The following is a 23,827-nucleotide window of genomic DNA, read 5'->3' as shown; positions in this document are numbered from 1 at the left end:
TTTCAATTTTATCTTTTTGTTTTCCAATGAGTGCATGCATGCTTAGTTTTCTTAAACTCTTATAAATTCTTACAATGAAAAAAATTAACCCCTGGTGAACATCAGTCATGATCTAACTGAATGGCGAAGCAGAGTCAAGGAGTTAAATGGCCCACGACCTTTCGGTTCAGAGGCGAGAGAGCTGTAGAGTGAGCCATGGCTTTCATTGGCAGGATGAAGTGAATCTCAATAATAGTGCAGAGAAAACCTGGGTGGAGGAACTGCCAATCTGTTGTCTTGCGGTGAAATATTTTCACTGTACCAAGCTCTGATGCAAGGTTGTGTTTGAGATTTTCTGTATTCTCACTAGTCACAACTTTTGTCAAGTCTTTCTGCATTGCCCCTCTAGTAGAGTGCACTGCATCAATAATTTCACACAGCCATTATATATTTAACAAAAGGTTTCTAACCTTTCACAACGCACTCCAGGAGGCATACACATCTTTATCAAAGATTAATAGAGCTCAATCCAGCCTCACTAAGTTTACCTATTTGTGAAATAGAATCCTATCGTGTACTGAGTTTAATGTTAAATTAAAACTGGATCTGTTTTGATTCTCTGAAGGCATCTGTCTCTACATATCTTCTTTATCTCCACAAGTTTTTATCCTTCCAATTCTGACTAGACCAGGGTACTAGGAGGACTGACCAATAATTTGGTGAAAGCAGAAGTTTTTATTGAAAGGAACCATAGGCTGCTTTCACTCATCAGACAGTGACAATTAATGGTGAGTTTAACCTGAGAATCAACATCCCTCAGGTGAGGGGCAAGATTGAGAAGTGGGGCTGCATAGTGACATGGTATGGGAATTTAACCTATGCTTTTGGCATTACTCTCCATCACAAACCAGCTGCCAGTCAACTGAACAAATAGAGGGTACAAAAGGAGAAGTCAGAATTGGAGATGTTTAAGACGTCTATTCCAAAGATTTGGGACCATTAGCTGAAGCATGACCACCGATGTCAAAGTGATGAAAGCGCATGAGACCAGAGCTGGAGGAATGCAGGGATATTGGAAGGTTGAGTGATGAACAGTTAATGAGAGACAAGGCTATGGAGGAATGGAATATGAACATAAGGGTAAAGGTAAGATCTAAGGTGTGAAAGAGTAGAAGATTGCTGGCTGGTGAATAGAGAATTAGAATACTACCCTGATGAGTCAAACCTTGTGCTGTTTGCAGAACCTAATAACAGCAATACAGTGCTGCCCTTGGGATGGGGAGGGGAGAACATACAGAAAGGCTCTGAGAAAACCATGATGGGTCATCAGTGGAGAATTGTGGGAGGTTGATGTAAATTGCTGGGATTTTATCTTCAATTTCATTGAGGAATTGCCATCTCATCAATATATTAGGAGAACCTCTATTGCTAAATCTAATTGTACAATTCCGCTCAAATTGCTTATTCGTAACCCTCAATACCAACCTGAGTTTGCATTTTCTCCTCCATTCCATATATTCTAAACTCCATTTCAACTCCCCGTTCACAGATTCAGTCTTTACTGGCTTGCCTTCACTACCATTCCCAGTTTCTCCCTGATGCCACTGACACTTCAAGGAATTAAATTTTTGTTTATCATGGCCAGCTCAGAACAGTGATGGATATTGGTAATAGTATTAAGGGTACTACACAAAACAAGGCCCTAATTGGTCAGTGCCTCTATTTATATTTCTCACAAGCTTCCTTTCCTTATCTGACCTTATCAGCCTACACTTTTATTTCTTTTTCCACCACATTCTTATCTAACGTGCCCCGAAATGCATCTAAACTATTCACCTCGACAAGGTCAACGAGGTTCCTCATGGACATTGGTTAGTGATGTTAGATCACGTGGAATGCAAGGGAGAACAAACTATTTGGATACAGAACAGGCTGCAAGGTAGAAGACAGCGGCTGGTGCTGGAAGGTTCCTTTTCAGGCTGCAGGCCTGTGACTAGTGGGGTGCCACAAGACTTGATGCTGGGTGCACTGATTTTTGTCATTTATACAAATAATTTGGATGTGAACATGGTGGGTATGGTTAGTAAGTTGGAAGATAACACCAAAATTGGAGGTGTAGTGAACAGCGAGGTTTACTTCAGAGTACAACAGCATCTTGATCAGATGGGCCAATAGGCTGAGGAGTGGCAGATGGATTTTAGTTTAGATAAATGTGAAGTGCTGCATTTTGGAAAGGCAAGTCAGGTCAGGACTTATACAATTAATGGTGCATCTGTAGAAGTTGTTGAGGAACCTTATGGACTTGCCAAATATCCTGAGCAGCCTAAGGAAGAAGAGGCGTTGTTATGCTTTCTTGACTATCACATAAATGTGACAAGTCTGGGACAGACTGTTGGTTATTGTCACTTCAAAGGACTTGATCCTCTTCACTCTCTGAGCCTCAGTTCAATTCATCTAGATAGTGTTGTGTTGTCCACTTTTCTTTCTGAAGTCGATGATCCGTTCTTTAGTTTTGCTGACATTAAAAACAGATTACTTTCATTGCACCACATCACTAAGCCCACTACCTTCCTTCTGTATTTTGACTCGTCACAGTTAGATATACGATCCACTACAGTGGCGTCGTCAGCAAACTGGAGAACGGCATTCGTTTGGAATTTGGCAACGCAGTCATGGGTATACAGGCAGTACAGTAGGGGGCTGAGGACGCATCCTTTGGGGCGGGGGGGGGACTCCAGTGTTGAGTGTTACTGTGGAAGACGTGCAGTTCCCTATCCTCACTGATTGTGGCCTACGGGCCAGAGAGTTGAGGATCCAGTTGCCCATTAGGCAGTAGTTATTAAAGCACACTGCATATGCTTTCTTGGGTATGGGGATGATGGTGGTGGGGAACAGGTGGGGACTTTGGCTTGAAGGAGGGAGAGGTTGAAGATGTTGTGAATACCTCTGCCAGGTAGTCTGCACAGGATCTGAGTGTTCGGCCGGGGACACCGTCCGGGCCTGTCGCTTTCCTTGGGTTGACTCTCAGGAAGATTGTTCTGACTCCTGAAGCAGTGACAGAGGGAACAGGTGTGTCGGGGGCAGTTGGGGCAAGTGTCACCGTGCCAGTGGTATTCTGCTCAAACCAAATATAGTAAACATTGAGTGCATCAGGGAGGGATGTGTCTTTGTCCACTATCTTACACTGTTTCATTTTATATCCAATAATGTCAATAAGGCCTTGCCATAGCGGCAGAAGTTTGTTTGGTTGATGTGGGCCTCTAATTTGGTCTGGTACTGCCCCTTAGCCTCCCTGATGGCTTTGTGGAGGTCATATCTAGATTTTCTATATTGGCCCGGGTCACCCGACTTGAATACTGCATGTCTGGTTTTCAGTAGGGAGTGGATTTCCTGGTTCATCCAGGGTTTACAGTTGGGGAACACCTGGATTTAGTTCTTTGGCACACAGTTCTCCTTGCATTTGCTAATGAAGTCCGTGGCAACAGTGGTATACTCATTTAGGTTTTCTACTGAACACTTAAAAATGGTCCTACACCAAGTCCAAGCAGTCCCAGAGATGGTCTCCTGCTGCCTCAGACCAGCATTATACTAATTTTTGTGAAGGATTTGTGAAGAAACATAATAGTGACCATTTTATGTTTATAATATCTAGATGTAAAGGCCCCCAGAATTTTTTTTCTTTTTGTCTCTCCTGTCAACTAATTTCATTCTCTTTAAGACCATTAACAGACTGCACTTCAGCTTTCTCTTTTCTGACATAAGGAGTCTGCAAAGGGATACAGACAAGATACGTAAGTGGACAAAAGATTTGCCTCAGTGTGGCGTATGATGTGGGAAAATGTGAATTTGTCCACTTTGGCTGGAAAAATACTTATGCAGTATAGTATCTAAACAGCAAGTGAGTCTGCAGTATTGAAGAATCTGGAATCTTACAAGCAAATGATTTGCTGTACCTGCAGACTAATTAGGAAGTTAAATAGAGTATTTGTAAATAGAGAATATTCAATTCCTATTGCAATAAAATGGGGAAAGTTTTTGCTATAGCTGCACAGAGCATTGGCCAGACCACTTCAGGAGCACTTTGTATAATGTTGGGCTCCTTACTTGAGAAAGGATGCAACTGTATTGAAATATTAAATTGTCTGATTTTTGGAATGAAGAGGTTATCTTCTGAACAAAGTTTGAACAAGGTGGGACTGTAACCATTGGAGATTAGAAGAATGAGAGTTGATCTGTTTGAAAGCTGAGAGATCCTGAACGGACTTAGCAAAGGTGAGAGAATCTTTGCCGTTGTGGGCAAAACAAGAGCTAGGACACCTCCCATGAAGTGAGATAGAGGTGAGGCAATATTTTCCTCTGTGTGACGTTAATGTAGAATTTCCATCACCAGACAGTGGAAGAGACAGGATTGTTCGCCATTTTAGAACATAGAACATTACAGCACAGTAGAGGCCCTTCGGCCCTCGATGTTGTGCCGAACTGTCATACCGATCTGAAGCCCATCTAACCTACACTATTCCATGTACGTCCATATGCTTGTCCAGTGATGACTTAAGTATACTTAAAGTTGGCGAATCTACTACCGTTGCAGGCAAAAGGCTGAGTCAGATGTATTCTTGATTGACACGGGAGTCCAAGCTTAGAATCATAGAATCCCTACTGTGTGGAAACAGGCCCTTCGGCCCAACACGTCTACACTGACCCTTGGAGCATCCCACCCAGATCTATATCTCTATAACCCACCTAATCTACACAACCCTGAGCACTATGGGCAAGTTAGCATGGCCAATCCACCTAGCCTGCACATCTTTGGACTGTGAGAGGAAACTAGAGCACCCAGAGGAAACCCACGCAGACTCAGAGAGAATGTGCCAACTCCACACAGACCGTTACCCGAGAGTGGAATTGAACCCGGGTCCTTGGCGCTGAGAGGCAATAGTGCTAACCACTGAGCCACCGTACCACCCTGTTACGGAGGTAATAAGGAAAGTAGAGTTGAATGTTGATTTTAAAATGGTGGTGTAGGCTTGAGTGCCAAATGTCTTAGTCCTAATGTATTTTCATGGCAAAGAAAAAGCTTCTCAGTTCCGGTATCATTCTTATGATTCAACTTTGCACTCTCCAGTGCCTTTATTCTCTTTTTTTCTAGCATTCCAAGCATAGTACAATCAATGTCTGACACAAATTTAATGTGACTTCTCTGCTTTCTCATTGTATCTCTCTTAAAAAATAGTTTGTTTTTCTTGTAGTTATATTAACCGTCACTACTTTGTGATTTGTAAACTTGTATCCCTGGATTTCTCTGTTACTCTATCTCATTTCAACTTTCAGTATCCAAATAATAGCTGGTGTTCTCATTCTTGTTAACAAAATGTATTATCTTACTTTTATCTATATATTGGACATTTATCCAATTATGTGCCCATTCTGCAAGTTTATTGTGGCTTTTATGTATTTTGCAGCATCCTTTCTTTGAGTAACCACATCCTTACAATTTGGCATAGTTTGTAAATTGTGACATTATCTTTCTCACTCCTGAATCCAAAACATTAATGTAAATTGTGAACGGCAGCGGTCCAAGAACTGATTTTTAAAAAATATATTCACTTTGTCGAATGTCACTTTCCCACTTCTTTCAGTATGCGTAATTACCTTTAGCCTTCCTCTCTCTTTTGCAGGTAGTTTGTTATCCGTTCTGCTAATTGTCCCCTGCCTCCACATGCCCTAAACTTAGTCATTAGACATGCAGCTGGTGCCTTTATCGAAGATCTTTTTATCACATCTATTACATTACCCTTATCCAGTCTTTCCATTATTTCTTCAAAGAATTCATTAAGTTTCATCAGGTATGACCTTTCCTTTTCAAGTCTATGCTGACTGCCTCACTACGTTTCTGGTTTCTAGATGGTGATTTCTTGTCCATTTTAGACCTTACCTGACTTCCTTTGTTGTTAATAATCCATTCCATGCAAACTAATTTCAACTAATATATGTCTTAAACTCTAACAAAATAGGATTTCCGGCCAAGGCTACTCAATTAATGAGGTGTGTGATGCAAATAAGCTCAAAAACAAATAGATATGTATGAAGAGGTGAGTGGTTGAGGAATCTAGTGAGAAGGCAGGTAAAGTTGATTGACATAGTGGCTGGGATGTAAAGAGAGGGTAGATATGTGGAATTAAGAAATATGATGAGCATGTAGTTAGATGGGGCTGTGGTATATGGCAAAAAGGTAGGGTTGATGTAATATAGTGCAGTAAAGTGACATACTCATCTATATGGCTCATGGATTGACTGTTTGGTGCTCCCTACTGTCAAAGGTGCCTGCCCCTCCCCTGTGCTAAAAAGCAAGATAAACCACAGAGCTTACCAGCATGTAAATTGACTTAGACAGTATATGCTGAGAAGGCAGTGTTATCCAATCAGAGGCTGCCAATTTTCAAGTAAGGTCTATATTTAATGAGCACGAAAAAAGCAAGTTGAAGTCATAAGATGCATACGTACATATACTAAAGTATCCTGTGAAGATGGTTGAGATACATGTCCGTCACTGCATGCAAAGTAACCTGGCAGAAGTTTGCAAATGGTAGGTGCACCTGAGCTCCACAGTAAAGTATTGAAGAGCCCAAGAGGTGGCAGAATTTGGAGAAGAGAAGGTATGATGATGTAGTCAGGTTGGTGGATTGCCAAGACTGTTGTGTGGATGAGGGGTCGAAGAAGTTAATGACCATAGAGCATGCAGAGATATTGTACAGAAAAGAAACCATTACATGCACTATTTTACCCCTCGGGTTTATGTGACATTCACTTTCTCACTGGAGGAGAGTAGAATTGTAAGTGCAATGTGAGTAAAGCGAGTTGGGGTTTTAATGAGATCTAAACTCATGGAAATAACCTACTCACCATCTGAATCTGAGATTCTGAAGTTGCCATTTAAGGCTTGAGGGAAAACATGCATGATTTTCTCAATAATGAGATCGAATTTTTACATTGTCCACCTATTTTGCCATCTTACTTGCCATTTCTGTTGCCAGATTGGAGGGGAAAGTTATGTCAGTGACATATTAGCCTTGGGCCTCTGACTGGGAGCATATCTGAAAGGGCAAGACTTCTAAAAGGGGTAAATAAAAGTTATACAATGTATTTTGTGTATTTTGAACCATTTCCTGGATAGTCCTGGAGCTTGTGCATGATTTTCTTCTGAGAAGATAACAAAAAGAATTGCCCAGAAATTTGAGGGTAGAGAGGAGCAGAGATTAAAAACAAGAGCCAGACTTTCAGGAGTGAAATTAGGAAACAATTTTCTATTCAATCATGGAAAATGGGGATTTTTGGCTGGGCCAGCATTCACTACCATGTCTACTATCCTTGAAAATGTGACTTTTTGAGCGGCTGCATTCCATGGGGGTACGTATATGCCCACAGTCCTGTTAGGGAGAGCATTTCAGAATTTTAAGCAAGCAGCAATGAGAAATTAAAATATAATTTCAAGTCAAGGATAGTGAGTGGCTTGGAGGGAAAAGTTGCAAGTAATGGTTCCCTTTGTCCTTCTGAATGAGAGAGATCACAGGCTTGTAACATGCTGCCGAAGGAGCCATGGTAAATTGTTGCAGCGCATCTTGTAGATGGTACACACTGCTGCCACTGCATTACTGGTGGAGAGAGTGAATGTTGAAGGTATTAGATGGGGTGCCAATCAACCTAGTTTGACTTTGATGGTGTCAAATTTCTGGAGTGTTATTAGAGCTGGACTCATCCAGGCATGTGAGGAATATTCCATTACATGTCTTATGCTTTAAAGTTAGTGGACAGACATAAAGGAGTTATTTTGCAGTGAGTTACACTTCACAGAATTCCCAGTCTCTGACCTGGTCTTCCAGCCAATGTATTTATATCGCAGAATTGTTACAGTACGAAGGAAGCCCATTGTGCCTGCATCAGCTTTTTAAATGAGTACCAGTACTCTAGCGTCGATCTCCTCCTTTATCCCCACACCCTTGCACACTCTTTCAATCCAAATATTCATCCAATGCACTCTTGAATGTTTCAATTGAACCTACCTTTACCAAATTTTCAGCGGCGCATTCCATGCCCTAACTACTCACTATGTGGAAATGTTTTTTTCTCACAACACTCTTGCTTCTAAAGTCATAAGGTCATACAGCATAGAAACAGGTCTTCTGGCCCTCCATAACCACCAAACACCCAAATACAACAACGCCATTTACCTGCATTTGATCCCTAGCTCATTATGCACTAGCATTTTAAGTGCTCATCCAGATGATGTTCTAACAGTACCTGTCTCCGCCATCCTGTCAGGAGGCATGTTCCATATTTCTACTAACCTCTGGATGAAAAATATTTTTCATCATGTCTCCCCTAAACTACTTAATCCTCAATTTAAACTTAAGTTTAGACATACCTGCCACTGGGAGAAGATTCTCATGATCTGCCTGGTCTATGCCTCTGTTTTATATACCTCAATTCTTGCCACCCGGCCTACTCCGTTCCAGCCTATCCAGTTTCTCCTCATAATTGAGACTTTTCATCCCAGGCAACATCCTGGTGATTCTGTTCTGCCCCTTCTCCAATGCAGTCACATCCCTACAATAGCATGGCAACCAGAACTGCACACAGAATTCCTTCTGTGGCCTAACCAATGTTTTATAAAGGTGTATTAAGACTTCCTTGTTGCAATATTCCATGCCCCAGCTAATGAAGGCAAGGTTCCTATTTGCATTCTTCACCACCCTGTCTACCTGTACTAACAACTTCCGGGATCTATGGGCTTGTGTAACAAGGCCCCTTTGTTCCTTAATACTCCCTGGGGTTGTACCATTCATTTGTGTAACTCCTTCTCTTTAAGCCCTCCAAAAATGCGTCACCTCTCACTTCTCAGGATTAAATTCCATCTGCCACTGCTGTGCCCATGAGTCCATGAATGGGTCGTGTAAATTGGGCAAGAAACTAATATTTATTTCTGGAAAGAACATAGATACAGAAAAATGGGTAGAAGGTTGGTAGGTAAGATTGAGGGATATTTTGAGTGGGTAGTTGAGGGATTGAGAAGGTGAGTGAGATTGAAGGATGTAGATGAAAAGTATTGGTAGAGAAGCTAAGGACTGCTGTTTGTCATGAAAGGGAAATGGAGCAAAAGAGGATAAGTGGATTTCCGGTCCAGATCATCCACGACCTAACTGAATGACAGTACAGATACATTGGATTGAATGATCTCCTGTTCCTGTGGCATCCGTAAATAACTTTGTCCTCACATTTATCTGAGTAAATGCTGCATATGTTAGATCAACTTTCTTAAGAGTGAAACCACAGAAAGTGACTGGCCTGTATGGAGTCCCCAGCTGTGCATTTAGATCCTGTGTAGACCATCTGTGAGGACAACTTTAACCTCTGTTTACTACGATCTGAAGTCCCCATCTTCAAGAAGACCACCATTATCCCAGTGTCAAAGAAAAATCATGCAGTGTGCCTCAATGACTACCACCTGGTGGCTCTGACTCCCATAATTATGAATAGTTTCGAGGGGTTAGTCATGGCGTCACATTAACTACAGCCTGTCAACTGGCCTTGATCCTTTGCAATTCGCCTACTGGTGCAACAGGTCCATGAAAGGCACCATCTCCCTGGCTTTACATTCATCCCTGGAACATCTGGATAACAAAAATACCCACAAGGCTTCTACTATTGACCACCACTCCACCTTAAACACCATAATTCCAAACAGACTCCTCTCCAAATTCTAACACCTAGGTCTAGGCTCCCTCTTCCACGACTGGATCCTTGACTTCCCGACCCATAGACCACAATCAGTAAGAATTGGTGACAATACCTCCTCCATGATAATCCTCAACACCCGCGCATTGCAAGGCTGTGTACTCAGCCCCTACTATATTCCTTACACACTCATGACTGTACTGCCAAATTCTACCCCAACTCCATTTACATGTTTGCTGAAGACACCACCATTGTAGGTTGGATCTCAAACAATGACGAGATAGAATACGTCATTTCAGGAATATGTCAGTTGTCCGGAAACAGATTGGGTAGTTAGCAGTGTGGTGTAAAGATAATAATCTATTTATCAATATCAGCAAAACGAAGAGGCTTGTCATTGTCTTTAGGAAGTGGGGTGGAGGGCATGCCCCTGTCTATATCAATGGAGCTGACGTAGAGATAGCTGAGAGTGTCAAGTTCTTGGGAGTGGTGATCACCAACAATCTGTCCTGGTTCAATAATGCCTCTACCTCAGGAGGCTAAGGAAATTCGGCTTGGCCACAAATACTCTTACTAACTTTTATGGATGCATCGCAGAAAGCGTTCTACCCAGATGCATCACAGTGTGATGGCAACTGCTCTTCACAAGACTGCAGGAATCTACAGAGTTGTGAGCACAGCCCAGTCCATCACACAAACCAGCCTTCCATCCATTGATTCCATCTATATTTCCAGCTGCCTTGGGAAACCAATATCAAAGGACCCTTCCACCCCAGCTACACTCGCTTCCACCCTCTTCCATTAGGCAGAAGGTATAAAAGTTTGAATACACTTACAAACAGATTCAAGAACCACTTTTTCCCTGCTGCTATCAGCCTTTTGACAGGTCTGTTCAAGTGTTAATGTTGATCTCTCTCTCTGCATCTTCTCTGCCGCTGTGACATTGTATTCTGGTTTCTGTTCTGCTACCCTGATGCACTTTTATGGTACTATCTGCCTGTATTGCACGCAAAACAACACTTTTCACTCTATCTCAGTACATATGACAATAGTAAATCAAACTCAAAATGTAATGAGACACAGGGAAGAACAACATTGCAAAATCATATGTCAGCATAGGTATTTTTAAAAATTCATTATTGAGGTCTGTGCATTGCTTGCAGATATTTATTGCCCATCCATTTTGCCCTGAGAAATTGACAGTGAGCCTCTTTCAAACGGAAATTAAGCATCAATCATATTGGGCAGTGGATTAGAGTGATGTGAAATACAGAATGAATAAGGACATTCCATATGTTTGCTCAGAAGCAAAGTTGAAAACAGGGTCTCTTGCATGTAATCTGCACACACTTGAAAATGTCAAATGCTTTATTTATTTATATATATTTTTGGGCTGTCCGTCTATGCATGCACTACTTATGCTACTGTGTATTTGAGATACAGCAATTTGATGGAACGGTTATCAGTACAGGCCAGGCTTCTGCCTGCGGTTTTCCAGCTCAATGCCTGTGTGAAGGGGGAGCCTGGAAGCCGCATTGTGGTCTTGCTTACTCACTCTACCTCAGTGGTGTAAATACTGATCTGATAGTATACACTTGGGTAGTCGGTCCACTATACAGAAACACTCAGCTACCCCGTGTTCCCACCCCCGCCCCTGTTCCCACCCCTTCATGAACCTATCTGTAGCCTGGAACAGTCAACAGTTGGAATGAGGAAAGCATTTCACAGTTGTTTGTCCAATAGTAGATAAAGACAAATCTACAGCGAGCAAGTTATATTTTTTAAAATAGTGTTGAGAGGAATACTTGTTGCAGGAGCAGTTGGAGAGTCATGGAGGAGGAGTGCAAAGCTGGAGGTATGTAATCTGAATGAAAGAGAGAATTACATTTATATAGCGCTTTTACAAATGGATGTCCCAAAGTGTTAATGTTTTGAGTTTAACTAGAAGCAGCAAGGAAAAGACAGTATTTACGCTGATGATGGGTGGGGGTTATGGCAAAAGGAGTGAATGGATAAGTGGAGAGGGAGGCCAGACCGCGAGAGAGAGAAAGAGAAATGGATAGGCAGACAAAGGAATTGTTGATAGGCCAGGGAAGAGGAGAACCTATATGGGTGATAATGGGGACTATGAGTAGTAGAAAATGGATTGACTGTACCAAAATCAAATCATTTCATGCCAGGACCTGGGGTTGTGTGGGTAGGTAATAGACAAGAAACAGGGTGTTCATGATCTGAAAGTATTAAACTCAATTTTGAGTGCTGAAGGCTCACTCCCTCCCCACCACAGTCCACACATGTTTTCCTACTGCTTTTAGTTCTGAAGAAGGGTCCTAGGACACAAAACATTGCCTGTTTTCTCTTGTCAAATGTTGCTAGACTTGCTGAGCTTCTCCAGCAATTTCTGTTTTTATTTGTTTCAGATCTGCAGCCTCCACAGTTCCTTGTTTTATTTTAAGGACAATAAGCTTCTCTCACATTGAGACACAGCTTTACAGCATGAAAAGTGGCCCTTTGGCCTCTGTGCCTGTCATTGAACACCTATTTTTCTAGTTCCATTTTCCAGCATTTGATCTGTAGCCTTCTATGAGGTGGCCTTCAGGTGACCATCTAAATACTTCTTAAATCCTATAATGGTTCCTTCCACCCTTTCAAGCAGTATGTTCCAGATAGCTACAACCTTTTTTGGGTAAAAATATTCTTCCTTAATTCCCTCTAAGTTTCCAGCTGTTTAGCTTAAATCTGTGGTCCATGGTTATTGATCCCTTTCCAAGGGCAAAGATTTTTTCTTATCCACCCTAGCCTCGTCGCTCATATTTTTGAACTTCACATTAGAGAGTCAGTTGTACATGTATAGCTTGTCGTGGCATTCTCTGCTGATATGGGGGGAAATGAGGAGACAGGACTCCATGAACTACCATAACTGGTACAGCAATTAACCCTGAGTCATTGGCATCATTCTGGATTAAACATTAGCCAACTGAGCTAACCAACCCTCACAAACGTAGAGGTTTTTGAACTCAGTGGTTAGCACTGATTCCTCACAGTGCCAGGAACCCAGGTTCAATCCCACCTTCGGGTAACTGTCTGTGTAGAATTTGCACATTCTCCTGGTGTCTGTGTGGGTTTCCTCTGGATGCTCCGGTTTCTTCCCACAGTCCAAAGATGTGCAGGCTAGGTGGATCAGCCATGCTAAATTGCCCATAGTGTTCAGGGATGTGTAGATTAGGTGGGCTACATGGGGATGGGTCTGAGTGGGATAGCCTGAGGGTTGGTGTGGACTTGAAGGGCCGAAGGGCATGTTTCAACACTGTAGAGGTTTTATGGTGATGATGATGAATTGGACATGGGGTTTAAAAAACCTTCAGAAGTCGGAAATCAGAAACAAAACCAAATTGCTGGAAAAGGTTGGCAGAATCTGGAGAGAAAGCAGAATTAACGTTTGGGTCCAGTGATACTTCTTCTGAACAATTTGACATGGACCCTGGGAGCTGATATCTGTGGCTAAATATTCCATGTTATAAAATGCACTTACTGGCAAATGAGTTAACCTGTTTTGTCTAGAAGAGCCATTTGTGGCAGCGTTTATAGTGAGCTAGGAAACATGATGTGTGAGGACCACACTGCTATAAAGTGGCATTATGTTACACTCGAGTGTAACATGCAGTGTGGTACTCCACTGCTGAAGAACTGCTCTGTCACTTGACTTCTCCATTATTGTCTGTCTCTGTCTTGTTCTGCTCATCTGCTGCTGAAACGTTGATCCATGTCTTTATCACCTCTAAAATTGACTGTTCCAATGGTTTTGTGCCAACTACTCACCTTGCATCCTCCCTAAGCATTAGCTCGTCCAAAACTTTGCTGTCAGTATCCTATCTTCTATGTTTAATCCAAAACATTGTGTTTTCAAAAAGATATAGTTCTTGTGGCTAAAGGGATCAAGGAATATGGGGAACGTGGACAGGATGAGGGTATTGAGGTCAATGATCAGACATGACCATATTGAATGGCAGAGCAGGCTTCAGGGTCAAATGAGGGATTGAGAAGGTGAAGCAGGTTGAAGCTTCTATCTCCTTTGTTTCTGTGTTTCATTCCTGACTCTCAGCTGACTTATATTACGCGTGATCCAGCAATATCTCAAAATTAAAATTCTTATTTTTTTAAGTCCCTCAGAACCCCCCTCCTTCCGTGTAATCTCCTACAACTCTGAGATCTCTGTGGCCCTCTATCTGTGGCTTCCTATATTTCCAATTTTAACCACTCTGCGTTTGTGCCTGTGCCTTCAAATGCCTATAGTGTAATGTCTGGAATTTATTTTCTAAATATCTCCACCTCTCTACCTTCCTTTTCTCCTCCTTTTTAATATATTCCATAAACTTTACTTACTTGACCAAGTCTTTGGAAGTGAAGCACACCCGTGAAGTGCCTTGGAACATTTTACTTTGTTGAAGGTGTTACGTAACATGCATGTTATTGTTTAGGTGGAGGTCAGTTTTCTAGTAATTTGATGAATAATTTCCTCATAGATTGACTGTTGCTTGTAAATTCCAAGGTCAGACAATGTCACAGGAAATGTCTTTCTTTCTTTAAAAATTGTTTGTATTTCATTATTTGTATGCCTCATTTTGAAGGCTGTAATTTTAAATGTATCTTTGTGTTTATAATGTTGCAATATGATTGCAATTTATATGTTAATAGTTATGATTCTTTTCGTAACGTTTTACTGTGAGCTGTGTAAGGGCAGGGAGGAAACAACCCCTTATTTTTAATTAATTTTTCCTCAGCAACAAAGTTGAAGTGGTTCTTTAGCCCAAGTTCCAACTACTAACTAGTCTCTGCTACGTCAATCCAGTGGTTAATTTCCACCTGCAAATGCCATTAATGAGTTTCACTGGGCAATCAACCATAGGGGGCATCACAGCAGTATCTGACCCATCCTCCAGATGAGGTTTATAGTTGCATATCATTCAGATGCTTTTGAATAGCTGATGAGAGTGGAGATTGCTGGATAAAGACTGCTGTGAACTATTTGTGGTTATGATTAGACAAAGACTGGATAATGCTTGGGAAAAGGGATAGTTAGTTGATGATGATTGACAGTAGGAGATATTAATCGTTCTCTCCCGATCACTGGTGTCAGTGTAGGTTGATCAGAATGAGAGCTGGATGTTGTTTGGTGGGGATAAATATTGATGGTGGATTTAGTGAATAGTTATCTTGGGGTGGGCTCAGTGAATATTGATCAGTAAAGAGTGATAGTTATGATGGATTTAAAACAGAGATTGCCTTTTTGCAGCCCAAGGCCACAATGTCACTTGGACGGGAAAGAAAAAATTGCTGGATTAAATTTAGAAAATGAGGTTGCTCAGTAGATGTAATTTTCAAAGCAAGGATGTGAGAGAAGGAAAACAGGACAATTTCAGGTCTTGATAAAAGAAGAATAATGAATGACTGCCATTTTAATGTTACTATCTTTTCTCAATTGTTTATTTTTGCTAGAATCCTTTTAAAGACAAAGGCTTATTTTCATTTCATTGTCTGATTCATTTCACATGATAGTAACATTCAGGATTGTTTCAACTTTTCTCTCAATACAGAAAGTAAGTTTGACCTGATATAGATAGCAATAAATATTGACTCTGATATTTTTTAAATGTAATTTTGGTCAGCCCAGAGAATATAAATTGCTATGTTGATTCTCACCATTAATAAGGAAGGCTCACAACTGTATCCCTGTGAAGGCCTGAATACAGTTTTTTTTTATAATTTTGCATTTGGAGATATAATTTTAGCTTCTTAAACATGCATTTTCTTTTGCATTTCCAGACGTACATATGTTAGTCCTTCCTTTGTCTTGGAAGCTCTGTGCAAGCAGACGGAGAGGCAGCTTGTCTCCCCTGGGGAGACAGAGTGATTTGCTGCTCGAGGTTTGGGGTGGGGGCGGGCGCTGATGAGCTACACCCAGGGTCCCTGGCTGATATTGTATGCCTGGGAGCAGGGGGAGGTGCTGAGAATGGCCAGCTGTCTGCTACAAGGCTCTCTGTGATTCAGTGCAAACCCGGGGCCACATACACACACAGACACAGACACACAGTGCGTGAGAGAGGGAGAGACCGGGCCTTTCCACACGCCTATTGTTGTTTGCTGACAGCTGCCTGCCACCACACACACACACCCCCCCACTCTCCTCCACCCACCCCCTCCACAGAACAAAAGACTTGGGAAGGCTCGAACTGAGAGCAGACATTTCCACCTCACTTCAGGGCTTTGACTTGGAAGAAATAATAAATAAATAAGATTGTATTGCTGAAGTGTTTTATTCTTTTGGGGGAGGGATTTCTCGGTTTCCCAACCACGCACCATTCCCCCCTCCCCTCTGTTGGATCAGCTTCTACCAAGGTAAAAAGAAAGCCTTTTACTGTTTGTTGTTGCTCTGTGTGCGTGCGTGTGATTGCTCCTCACATTTCTTGGCACTTCTGTTTGTTTTAACTTGGCGCTGCTGAAAAACATAACGAGGGAGCGTAGGCCTGAGGCTGGAGTGGAACTGAGGAGATTGCTCGTTGTTTCGTGTGGTAGTCTCTGTGTGTGTGTGTGTGTGTGTGTGTCGGGCTGTGGGGTGGGGTAAGGAGAAAGAGAGAACGAGAATGTTGCGGGGGGTGTTGTTTGGTTCAATGGTCTCAGGCCTGCCGGAGGCTCGGTGCTGCAGGTTCGGTGCAGGAAATGCTGCTTCCCTTGCTCGCTATTTGTAGTTGATTTTAGTTTTAAAGATCAGTAATATTGAAACTGATTTTGGCAGCCTGGAAGGAAGCTGTAAAGTTGATGAAGAAACCAGCTTTGAGGCCTGGTTAGAAAGGCACGTCTGTCAGTGATGAGACAACAAAACAAAACAGAGTAAAAAGGGGTAGGTAAGTTGGTTTGGGGGGGGGGGGGGAAATTGGTGGATGGTGCTGCTTCCCATGTGATGTTTTGAACAGGCAATATTACAGGAATTATCAAGCAAATAAATCTTGGGATGTGACAATTCACAAGAATCTGTAGCTGGGTATCACAGGGCAGGTTTAGACTTTTTTATATCCCTCAATAGTCTCCAGTCATGCCCACTCTCACTTTTATGCTCCTTTTCTAAGAGGTGCATTAACCCTTTAACTGCTCTAGCAAAGACTGAGTTGTGTTGAGAAATTTGACTATGCAGCGATCATTGTTTTGTTGGCTTCTTAAACTGTACAGGATGCATGCCTGTTTTCTGTCTGTGGCAATGAAAGACTTGGGATCTTTGGAGTGCTGCATGAATTCAAGATCATTTTTTATTCATGTCCTATTTATGAGTCACTTAGTACTAACTGTTTCATGTATTGGTGTTTGTGAAACAAGTTTAAAACTAGCTCATAATTATCATTCTCTGAAAACACTATCAATCTTTGGGCAAAGTGCTATTTTTCCCTTTTTTCTTAACCTCCTACAAAAATCATGCAAAACTTAACCGTGTTGGTGAATCCTAGGCGGAAGTGTTTCCCAGAATGGTGAGTGGAGTTCTGAGAACTCCAAGTGCTGTACCAAAGGGTCTGACTATCTGAAGTAGATGGGTACTCCTTGTTGAAAATGATCTTTGCCAGAACAGATAGGGCAGTGACTGTTTTATAGATATGTACCGTCCCAATTTCACCTGAAAGTATTGATGATAATCTCTGTTGTTATGGTTATAAAAACAATTAAAGCATGGTTACTTCAGTTACTTACATTCAAATCCCTCCATGGCTGCTCCCTAGATCTCCTCTCAATCTCTCTAATACTCTCTAGGCTCTTTGAGATCTCTGTGCTCTTCCAATACAGTCCTCTTGTGCAACCCAACTTTTCAGTGACTCAATTGTTGATTGCTGTGTCTTCAGCTGCCTGTGCCCTAAACTCTTGAATCTCCCCAATAAAGCTCTCAACCTGTCCTCCTTTAATATGCTCTTAAAACTTCCCTTTTCGGTCACTCCTTCTAATCCCTCTTTGGTTTAGGTTTTAATTTAGCTCCTTTTAAGTGCTTCAGCATGTTTTATTATTTTAAATGCTGTATAAAACTATCAGCTCTTATTGCTGTATTAGTAAAAGTCTGAATCCCATGGATAAGACAGGTGGCAGGTTGGTCGATTCCCAGGTTGGTGGATATCAGCCAGCCAACTATAAGGACCCTGACATAGATAAATGATCTGGATTTGTTTGTGATATACATAAATTATTTGGAGGAAGGTTTGGAAGGTCTGATTAGCAAGTCTGCAGATGACACTAAGATTGGTGGAGTAGCAGATAGTGAAGGGGACTGTCGGATAATGCAGCAGAATATAGATAGATTGGAGAGTTGGGCGGAGAAATGGCAAATGGAGTTCGATCCAGGCGAATGCAAGGTGATGCATTTTGGAAGATCCAATTCAACAGCGAACTATACAGTTAATGGAAATGCCCTGGGGAAAATTGATGCACAGAGATATCCGGGTGTTCAGGTCAATTGTACCCTGAAGGTGGTAACGCAGGTCAATGGAGTGGTCAAGAAGGCATACGGCGTGCTTTCATTCATCAGACGGGCTATTGAGTACAAGAGTTGGCAGGTCATGTTGCAGTTGTATCGAACTTTGGTTTGACCACCATTTGGAAAACTGCAGACGGTTCTGGTTGCCACATTACTAAAGGGATGTGGATGATTTGGAGCGGGTGCAGAGGACGTTCACCAGGTTGTTGCCTGGTATGGAGGGCACTAACTATGAAGAGAGGTTGAGTAGATTAGGATTATTTACATTAGAAAGACGGAGGTTGAGGGGGGACCTGATTGAAGTCTACAACATCATGAGAGGTATAGACAGGGTGGATAGCAAGAAGCTTTTTCCCAGACTGGGGGACTCAATTACTCGGGGGTCACGATTTCAAAGTGAGAGGGGATAAGTTTAAGGGAGATATGCATGGAATATTCTTTACGCAGAGGGTGGTGTCTGCCTGGAATGCATTGCCAGTGGAGATGGTAGAGGTGGGCATGATAGCGTCATTTAAGGTGTATCTTGACAGATACATGAATGGGCCGGGAGCAGAGGGATACAGATCCTTGGAAAAAAACGTGACAGGTTTAGATAGAGGATCTGGATCGGTGCAGGCTTGGAGGGCCGAAGGGCCTGTTCCTGTCCTGTAATTTTCTTTGTTCTTTTATTGTGTAAAGGACCAGCAACATCATTTGCAGGATTTTCCACTGCCCCTCACAATTCAAGCAACACTGACTGAAATTTGGTGGGGATGCAGTAGTGTCCTCTATTACAATGCCCTCAAAGATCTCAAGTCTTACCCGCAAGACATATAGATCATAATAGTTCTGTGGGGAGGTGTCAAAGAGTCTGAGTTTTCTCACAGACACATCTTAGGGAGTCAGATGGAGCCTTGGCTTAATGTCTAATCTGAAAGATAGGACCTCTAAAGGAAGTAACTGAGATTTCATTGATTTTTAAGTCAATTGAGAAAGATGAGAAGGAGGCTGGAGAGGAGCACTAATGTTGGTGCAGCCTAGTTGGGTAGTATACTCCATGTAAATTTATTTTTAATTGTATGAAATATATTTGCAAAATCTGTGGCTTAGTAGGTAGAACCCATGCTGTGGACAGAAATTGTATCCATAACCCACGGAGATGTAGACCCATAATCCAAGCTGACACTCCTGGTGCTATCTTTCCATTGAACTGCTTAAAACCTTGAACGCAGTTGCTGAAGATTCCACAGAATTTGAAGATGCGAAGGGAATTGACCTCCCTCACACCCCCACTGTACCCCTCTCCCTGGCTAATGTTCATCTTTTAACTAATGTCACGATACAGAAATGTTCGTATTATAAAGGAGGAGGTGCTGATGTCTTATAACGCATAAGGGTGGATGAATCTGATCAGATGTACCCTGGAACATTGTGGGAACCTAGGAACCTAGGAAAATGATTGGTCTGCTTGCTAAGATATTTGTAATATCAAAAGCCATAGCTGAGGTGCTGGAAGATTGAAAGTTGGTTAACGTATTGCCACTATTTTAAGAAACGAGCTAAGGAAAAGCCAGGGAATTCTAGACTGGTGAGCCTAACATCACTGGTGGGCAAGCTGTTGGGATCCTGAGGGTTACATGAATTTGGAAAGACAAGGACTAATTTAGGAATAGTCAACATGGCTTTGTGCATAGGAAACTAACCTAATTGACCTTTTTGAAAAATTAACAATTGATGAGGCCATTGTGGTGGACTTCAGTAAGGTGTTCGACAAGGTTCTGCAAGGTAGACTGGTTAACAAGGTTAGATCACATGCAATACAAGGAGAACTAGTTGTTTGGATACAGAACTGGCTCAAAGGTGGAAGGCAGAAGATGGTGGTGAAGGGTTGCCTTTCAGACCAGAGGCTTGAGATCAGTAGTGTGCCCTAAGGATCAGTGCTGCATCCATTGCATTTGTCATAAATGATTTTGATTTGAACAAAGGAGGTATGGTTAGTAAGTTTGCAGATGACACCAAAATTGGAGTTGATAGTGGGTGACGAAGGTTACCTCAGAGTACAATAGGATCTTGATCAGATCGGTCAATGGGCCACGGAGTGGCAGCTGGAGCTAATTTAGATAAATGCGAGGTACTGCATTTTGGAAAGGCAAATCAGGGCAGTATTTATACACTTCATGGTAAGGTCCTGGGGAGTGTTGTTGAACAAAGAGACCTTGGATTGGAGGTTCATAGTTCCTTGCATTAGAGTTGCAGATAGACAGAATAGTGAAGAAAGTGTTTGGTACACTTGCCTTTATTAGTCGGTGCATTGATTAGAGGAGTTGGAAGGTATATTGCAGCTGTACAGAATTCTGATTAGGCCACTTTTGGAATACTGCATTCAATTCTGGTCATCCTGATAGAGGAAGGTTGTTGTGAAACTTGAAAGGGTTCAGAAAAGATTAACAATGATGTTGCCAGGATTGAAGGGTTTCAGCTATAGGGAGAGGCTGAGGCTATTTTCACTGGAGTGTCAGAAACTGAAGGGTGACCTTTTATAGAGGTTTATAAAATCATGAGGTGAATAGACAAGGTCTTTTTGCCAGGGTGGCGGAATCCAAAACTAGGAGGCATAGGTTTAAGATGAGGGGGAAGGATTTAAAAGGGATCTAAGGGGCAACTTTTTCATGCAGAGGGTGGTGTGTTTATGGAATGAGCTGCCAGAGGAAGTGGTGGAGGCTGGTACAATTACAACATTCAAAAAGCATCAGGATGGGTATGTAATAGGAAGGGTTTAGAGGTATATGGGGCAAATGGCGGCAAATGGGACTAGATTAATTTATGATATCTGGTCAGGAATGATGAGTTGGACCAAAGGACCTGTTTCCATGCTGTACAGCTCTATGACTATAATGGATAATCTACTATGTGGGAGTTTGCTGTCTGCAAGTTAGCTGTCCCATTTCTGACATTCAAAAAGCATTTTGCTGTCTAACTTAAGGAAATAAGCTTCTCTGTATGCTCATTAAAAGTATAGACTGATTTTCTATATTAAATTACATTTTTTCAGCCCAAACACCATATCTCCCATTCCCTGTATATAAAAAAAATCCACTGATCTCAGTCTTCACGATATTAAATGTCTGACCATCCATAGTCCTTAGCTGTAGAGAACTCCAAAGATTCAGAACCTGCAGAATGCATGCAGTTCTCATCAGTCCTATATAGTCTACTCCTTAAAGCATTTTGGGATTTCCGGAGATGATGAAAGGAGTTTTGCTTTCTTTTATCTTCAGTGGAACTAAATTTATCCTGTAGTTTGTGGATATGAAAGATTGGCCTGGACAAACGTCCATAATATTAAGCAGGTGATGTTGAGCTAACTACAGAAAACAGCTTGGCTGATTGTGGTGGGTTTTTTTTACCACAGCTGGAAAATATTTGTCTCAGTTGCTTTTTAGTGTAAGATAATATGAGTTGAATTGACTGGATGTTGGCATGCGTGAATATTGGGACCTCAGGAACAAAGGTAGCAGATAAATGGGAATATCTCTAACTGCGAGTTTCCCTCCAAACCACATGATTTGGAACTATATTGCAGTTCCTTCACCACTGCTCAGGAAAAGTCCTAAAATTGCATCCACAACAGCACTGTGGGTGTCTGACATCATATGGACTGTAAAATTTAGAGACAGCAGCTAATCAGCTCTTTCGTCAGACTTTGAGACAGCAATAGATGTTGGCCTTGGCAGACGCACCCATATCACGTAAACAAATGAGAAAAAAGAGAGCCAAGTAAGAAAATACACTTGGCATTTTTGGTATTTACTGTTGTTTTATAGTGATACCAAACTGGCAAGGCAAGCATCCACAGATGACCAAATGAATGACTGGTTAAACTTCAAATGTGTTTCCAAGGTTCAGGGTATGGAGCCATTTATTCTATATTTCAGCCTCTGCTGTTACTGTCCTGGGAGTGTTTTGATGGGACAGTGCAGAGAAAGCTTTGCTTTCGGGAGGGAGCTTTACTCTATATCTAACCTCATGATGTCCCTGTCATGGAAGTGCTTGATGGGGACAAGGTAGAGAGAGCTTTACTTTTTATCTAACCCCGTGTTGTTCTTGTCTTCGGGGTGCTTGACGGGGACAGGGTAGAATAAGAACGTTTTTCTGACATACTACTCTTGCAACTTGGAAATTTCCCATGGTTTAATGAATCCATCATCTCTCTTGCTGTACATGATTAACATTGTTGACAATAGCTGGTGAAATGTAGTAATTATACAAATTTGGGTGAGCCTGTTAGTTGTGATTCTGAGCAGAGCAGTTGGCTCCTTTGGATTTTTTAGGATGTCATTCGTACAGCATTAAGACCATTTGTAGATGTTGCCTATAAGATCGACTGCCTCTGATTAATAAGGCCCCACAGAAGAAATAATCAAAAATAACAAAGCATGCAGTTGAAGGTAACTGGGTGATCTAGGTTGGCAGTTGGTTGGGAGCTAGGACATGCAGCATGGATTAGGGGCTTGGTGTTTGCTTGGTGGAATGTTGCATGTGATGCTCCACAGGGAAGATGTTCTTGGCTCATATTTTTTTCACCAAATCTATCAGTACGTGAGATAGAGGGCTAAATAATTACTCATCCAAGTTTGAAGGTACACCAAATCAGCAGAGAAAAGTTTGCCATTGCAGCTCACTGGTCTATAGGATGCAAGTATCACGTTTTGCTGTGTTTTTCAAAAATGCTGAGAGAGAAAACTAGCAACAGGTGGAGGCCATTTCGCCCCTTAGGCCTTTCAGCTACTCAGTTAGAATCATGGCTGATGTGTATCTCCGCTGCATTTATTTGCTATCTACAAATGAAAATCAATCACAGAATTTTAATATTCTAGTGATCCCCAACATCTATAGCCTTTTGGTAGAATGGATTTGAAACTCCCATTGTCCAAAGCATTGTTTCCAATCTCACTCCTAAACAGCCTAATTTTAATTTTAATCTTAATTTCTTGGACATAGCTATGATGGGCCAAATGGCCTCTTTCTGTGCTGTATCATTCTATGAGTTGATTCCATCTTGTCATATGGAAAGACAATATTAAGAACATTGGAACAGGAAAAGGCTGCCCAGCTCTTAAGCCTGTTCTGCCTTTCACTGAGAATGTAGCTGATCTGTATCATAACTGCATCCACCTGCCTTAACCCCATATGCTCTAATCCCCTCTGTCTATGAAATATCCATCGATCTTAGGTTTAAAGTTATCAACTGAGCTTCCATCTACTGATTTTTGTGCTGAAGCTCCATAATCCCACTATCTTTTCTGTGAAGAAATGTTTCCTAGATCCTCACCTGAATGGCCTTCCTCTGAGTTTATGTCCTCTTAACCTGGACTTCTCCATCAGCTGACAAAGGTTCTTTCTGTCCAGCCTGTCAGCTGCTTTCTAAACATTAAAAGCTCAATCCAGTGATCTCTGCAGCAAATACTAGCCTGCTTTCTGTAATCTCATTTCATAATTCAAACCCTGGAGAATAGTAATGTGCTTCAAAACAACAAATTTCTGTACTGTGTGAAGTGGGATGGAAATAGGAGTCCAATTCCTGTGATGACTTGGATATGGAAGAGGCAATGTTTGTGGAGTCTGCAATCC

At 41.8% G+C, this 23,827-nt stretch overlaps 1 protein-coding gene across 8 annotated transcripts in view; it reads left to right on the top strand.

The window, feature by feature from the left end:
• ldb1a (LIM domain binding 1a) overlaps positions 1-23,827 on the top strand; it is a 112,392-nt gene that overhangs the window by 35,993 nt on the left and 52,572 nt on the right. The window contains exon 1 of one of the 8 annotated variants that reach the window (XM_048550855.2): positions 11,432-11,566. The exons of 5 other annotated variants lie outside the window; for them this stretch is intronic. In XM_048550855.2, the coding sequence (XP_048406812.1) occupies positions 11,542-11,566 (25 nt within the window). In that variant the 5' untranslated portion in view covers positions 11,432-11,541. Of the gene's footprint in view, positions 1-11,431; positions 11,567-15,936; positions 16,108-16,497; positions 16,610-23,827 lie in introns of those variants that run through there. 2 more of the 8 variants (XM_048550857.1, XM_048550858.2) reach the window with 2 other exon arrangements.

The sequence above is a fragment of the Stegostoma tigrinum genome, chromosome 20, assembly GCF_030684315.1.
Source record: "Stegostoma tigrinum isolate sSteTig4 chromosome 20, sSteTig4.hap1, whole genome shotgun sequence".
NCBI lineage: Eukaryota > Metazoa > Chordata > Chondrichthyes > Orectolobiformes > Stegostomatidae > Stegostoma > Stegostoma tigrinum.
This window is presented reverse-complemented; position numbering and strand designations above follow the sequence as displayed.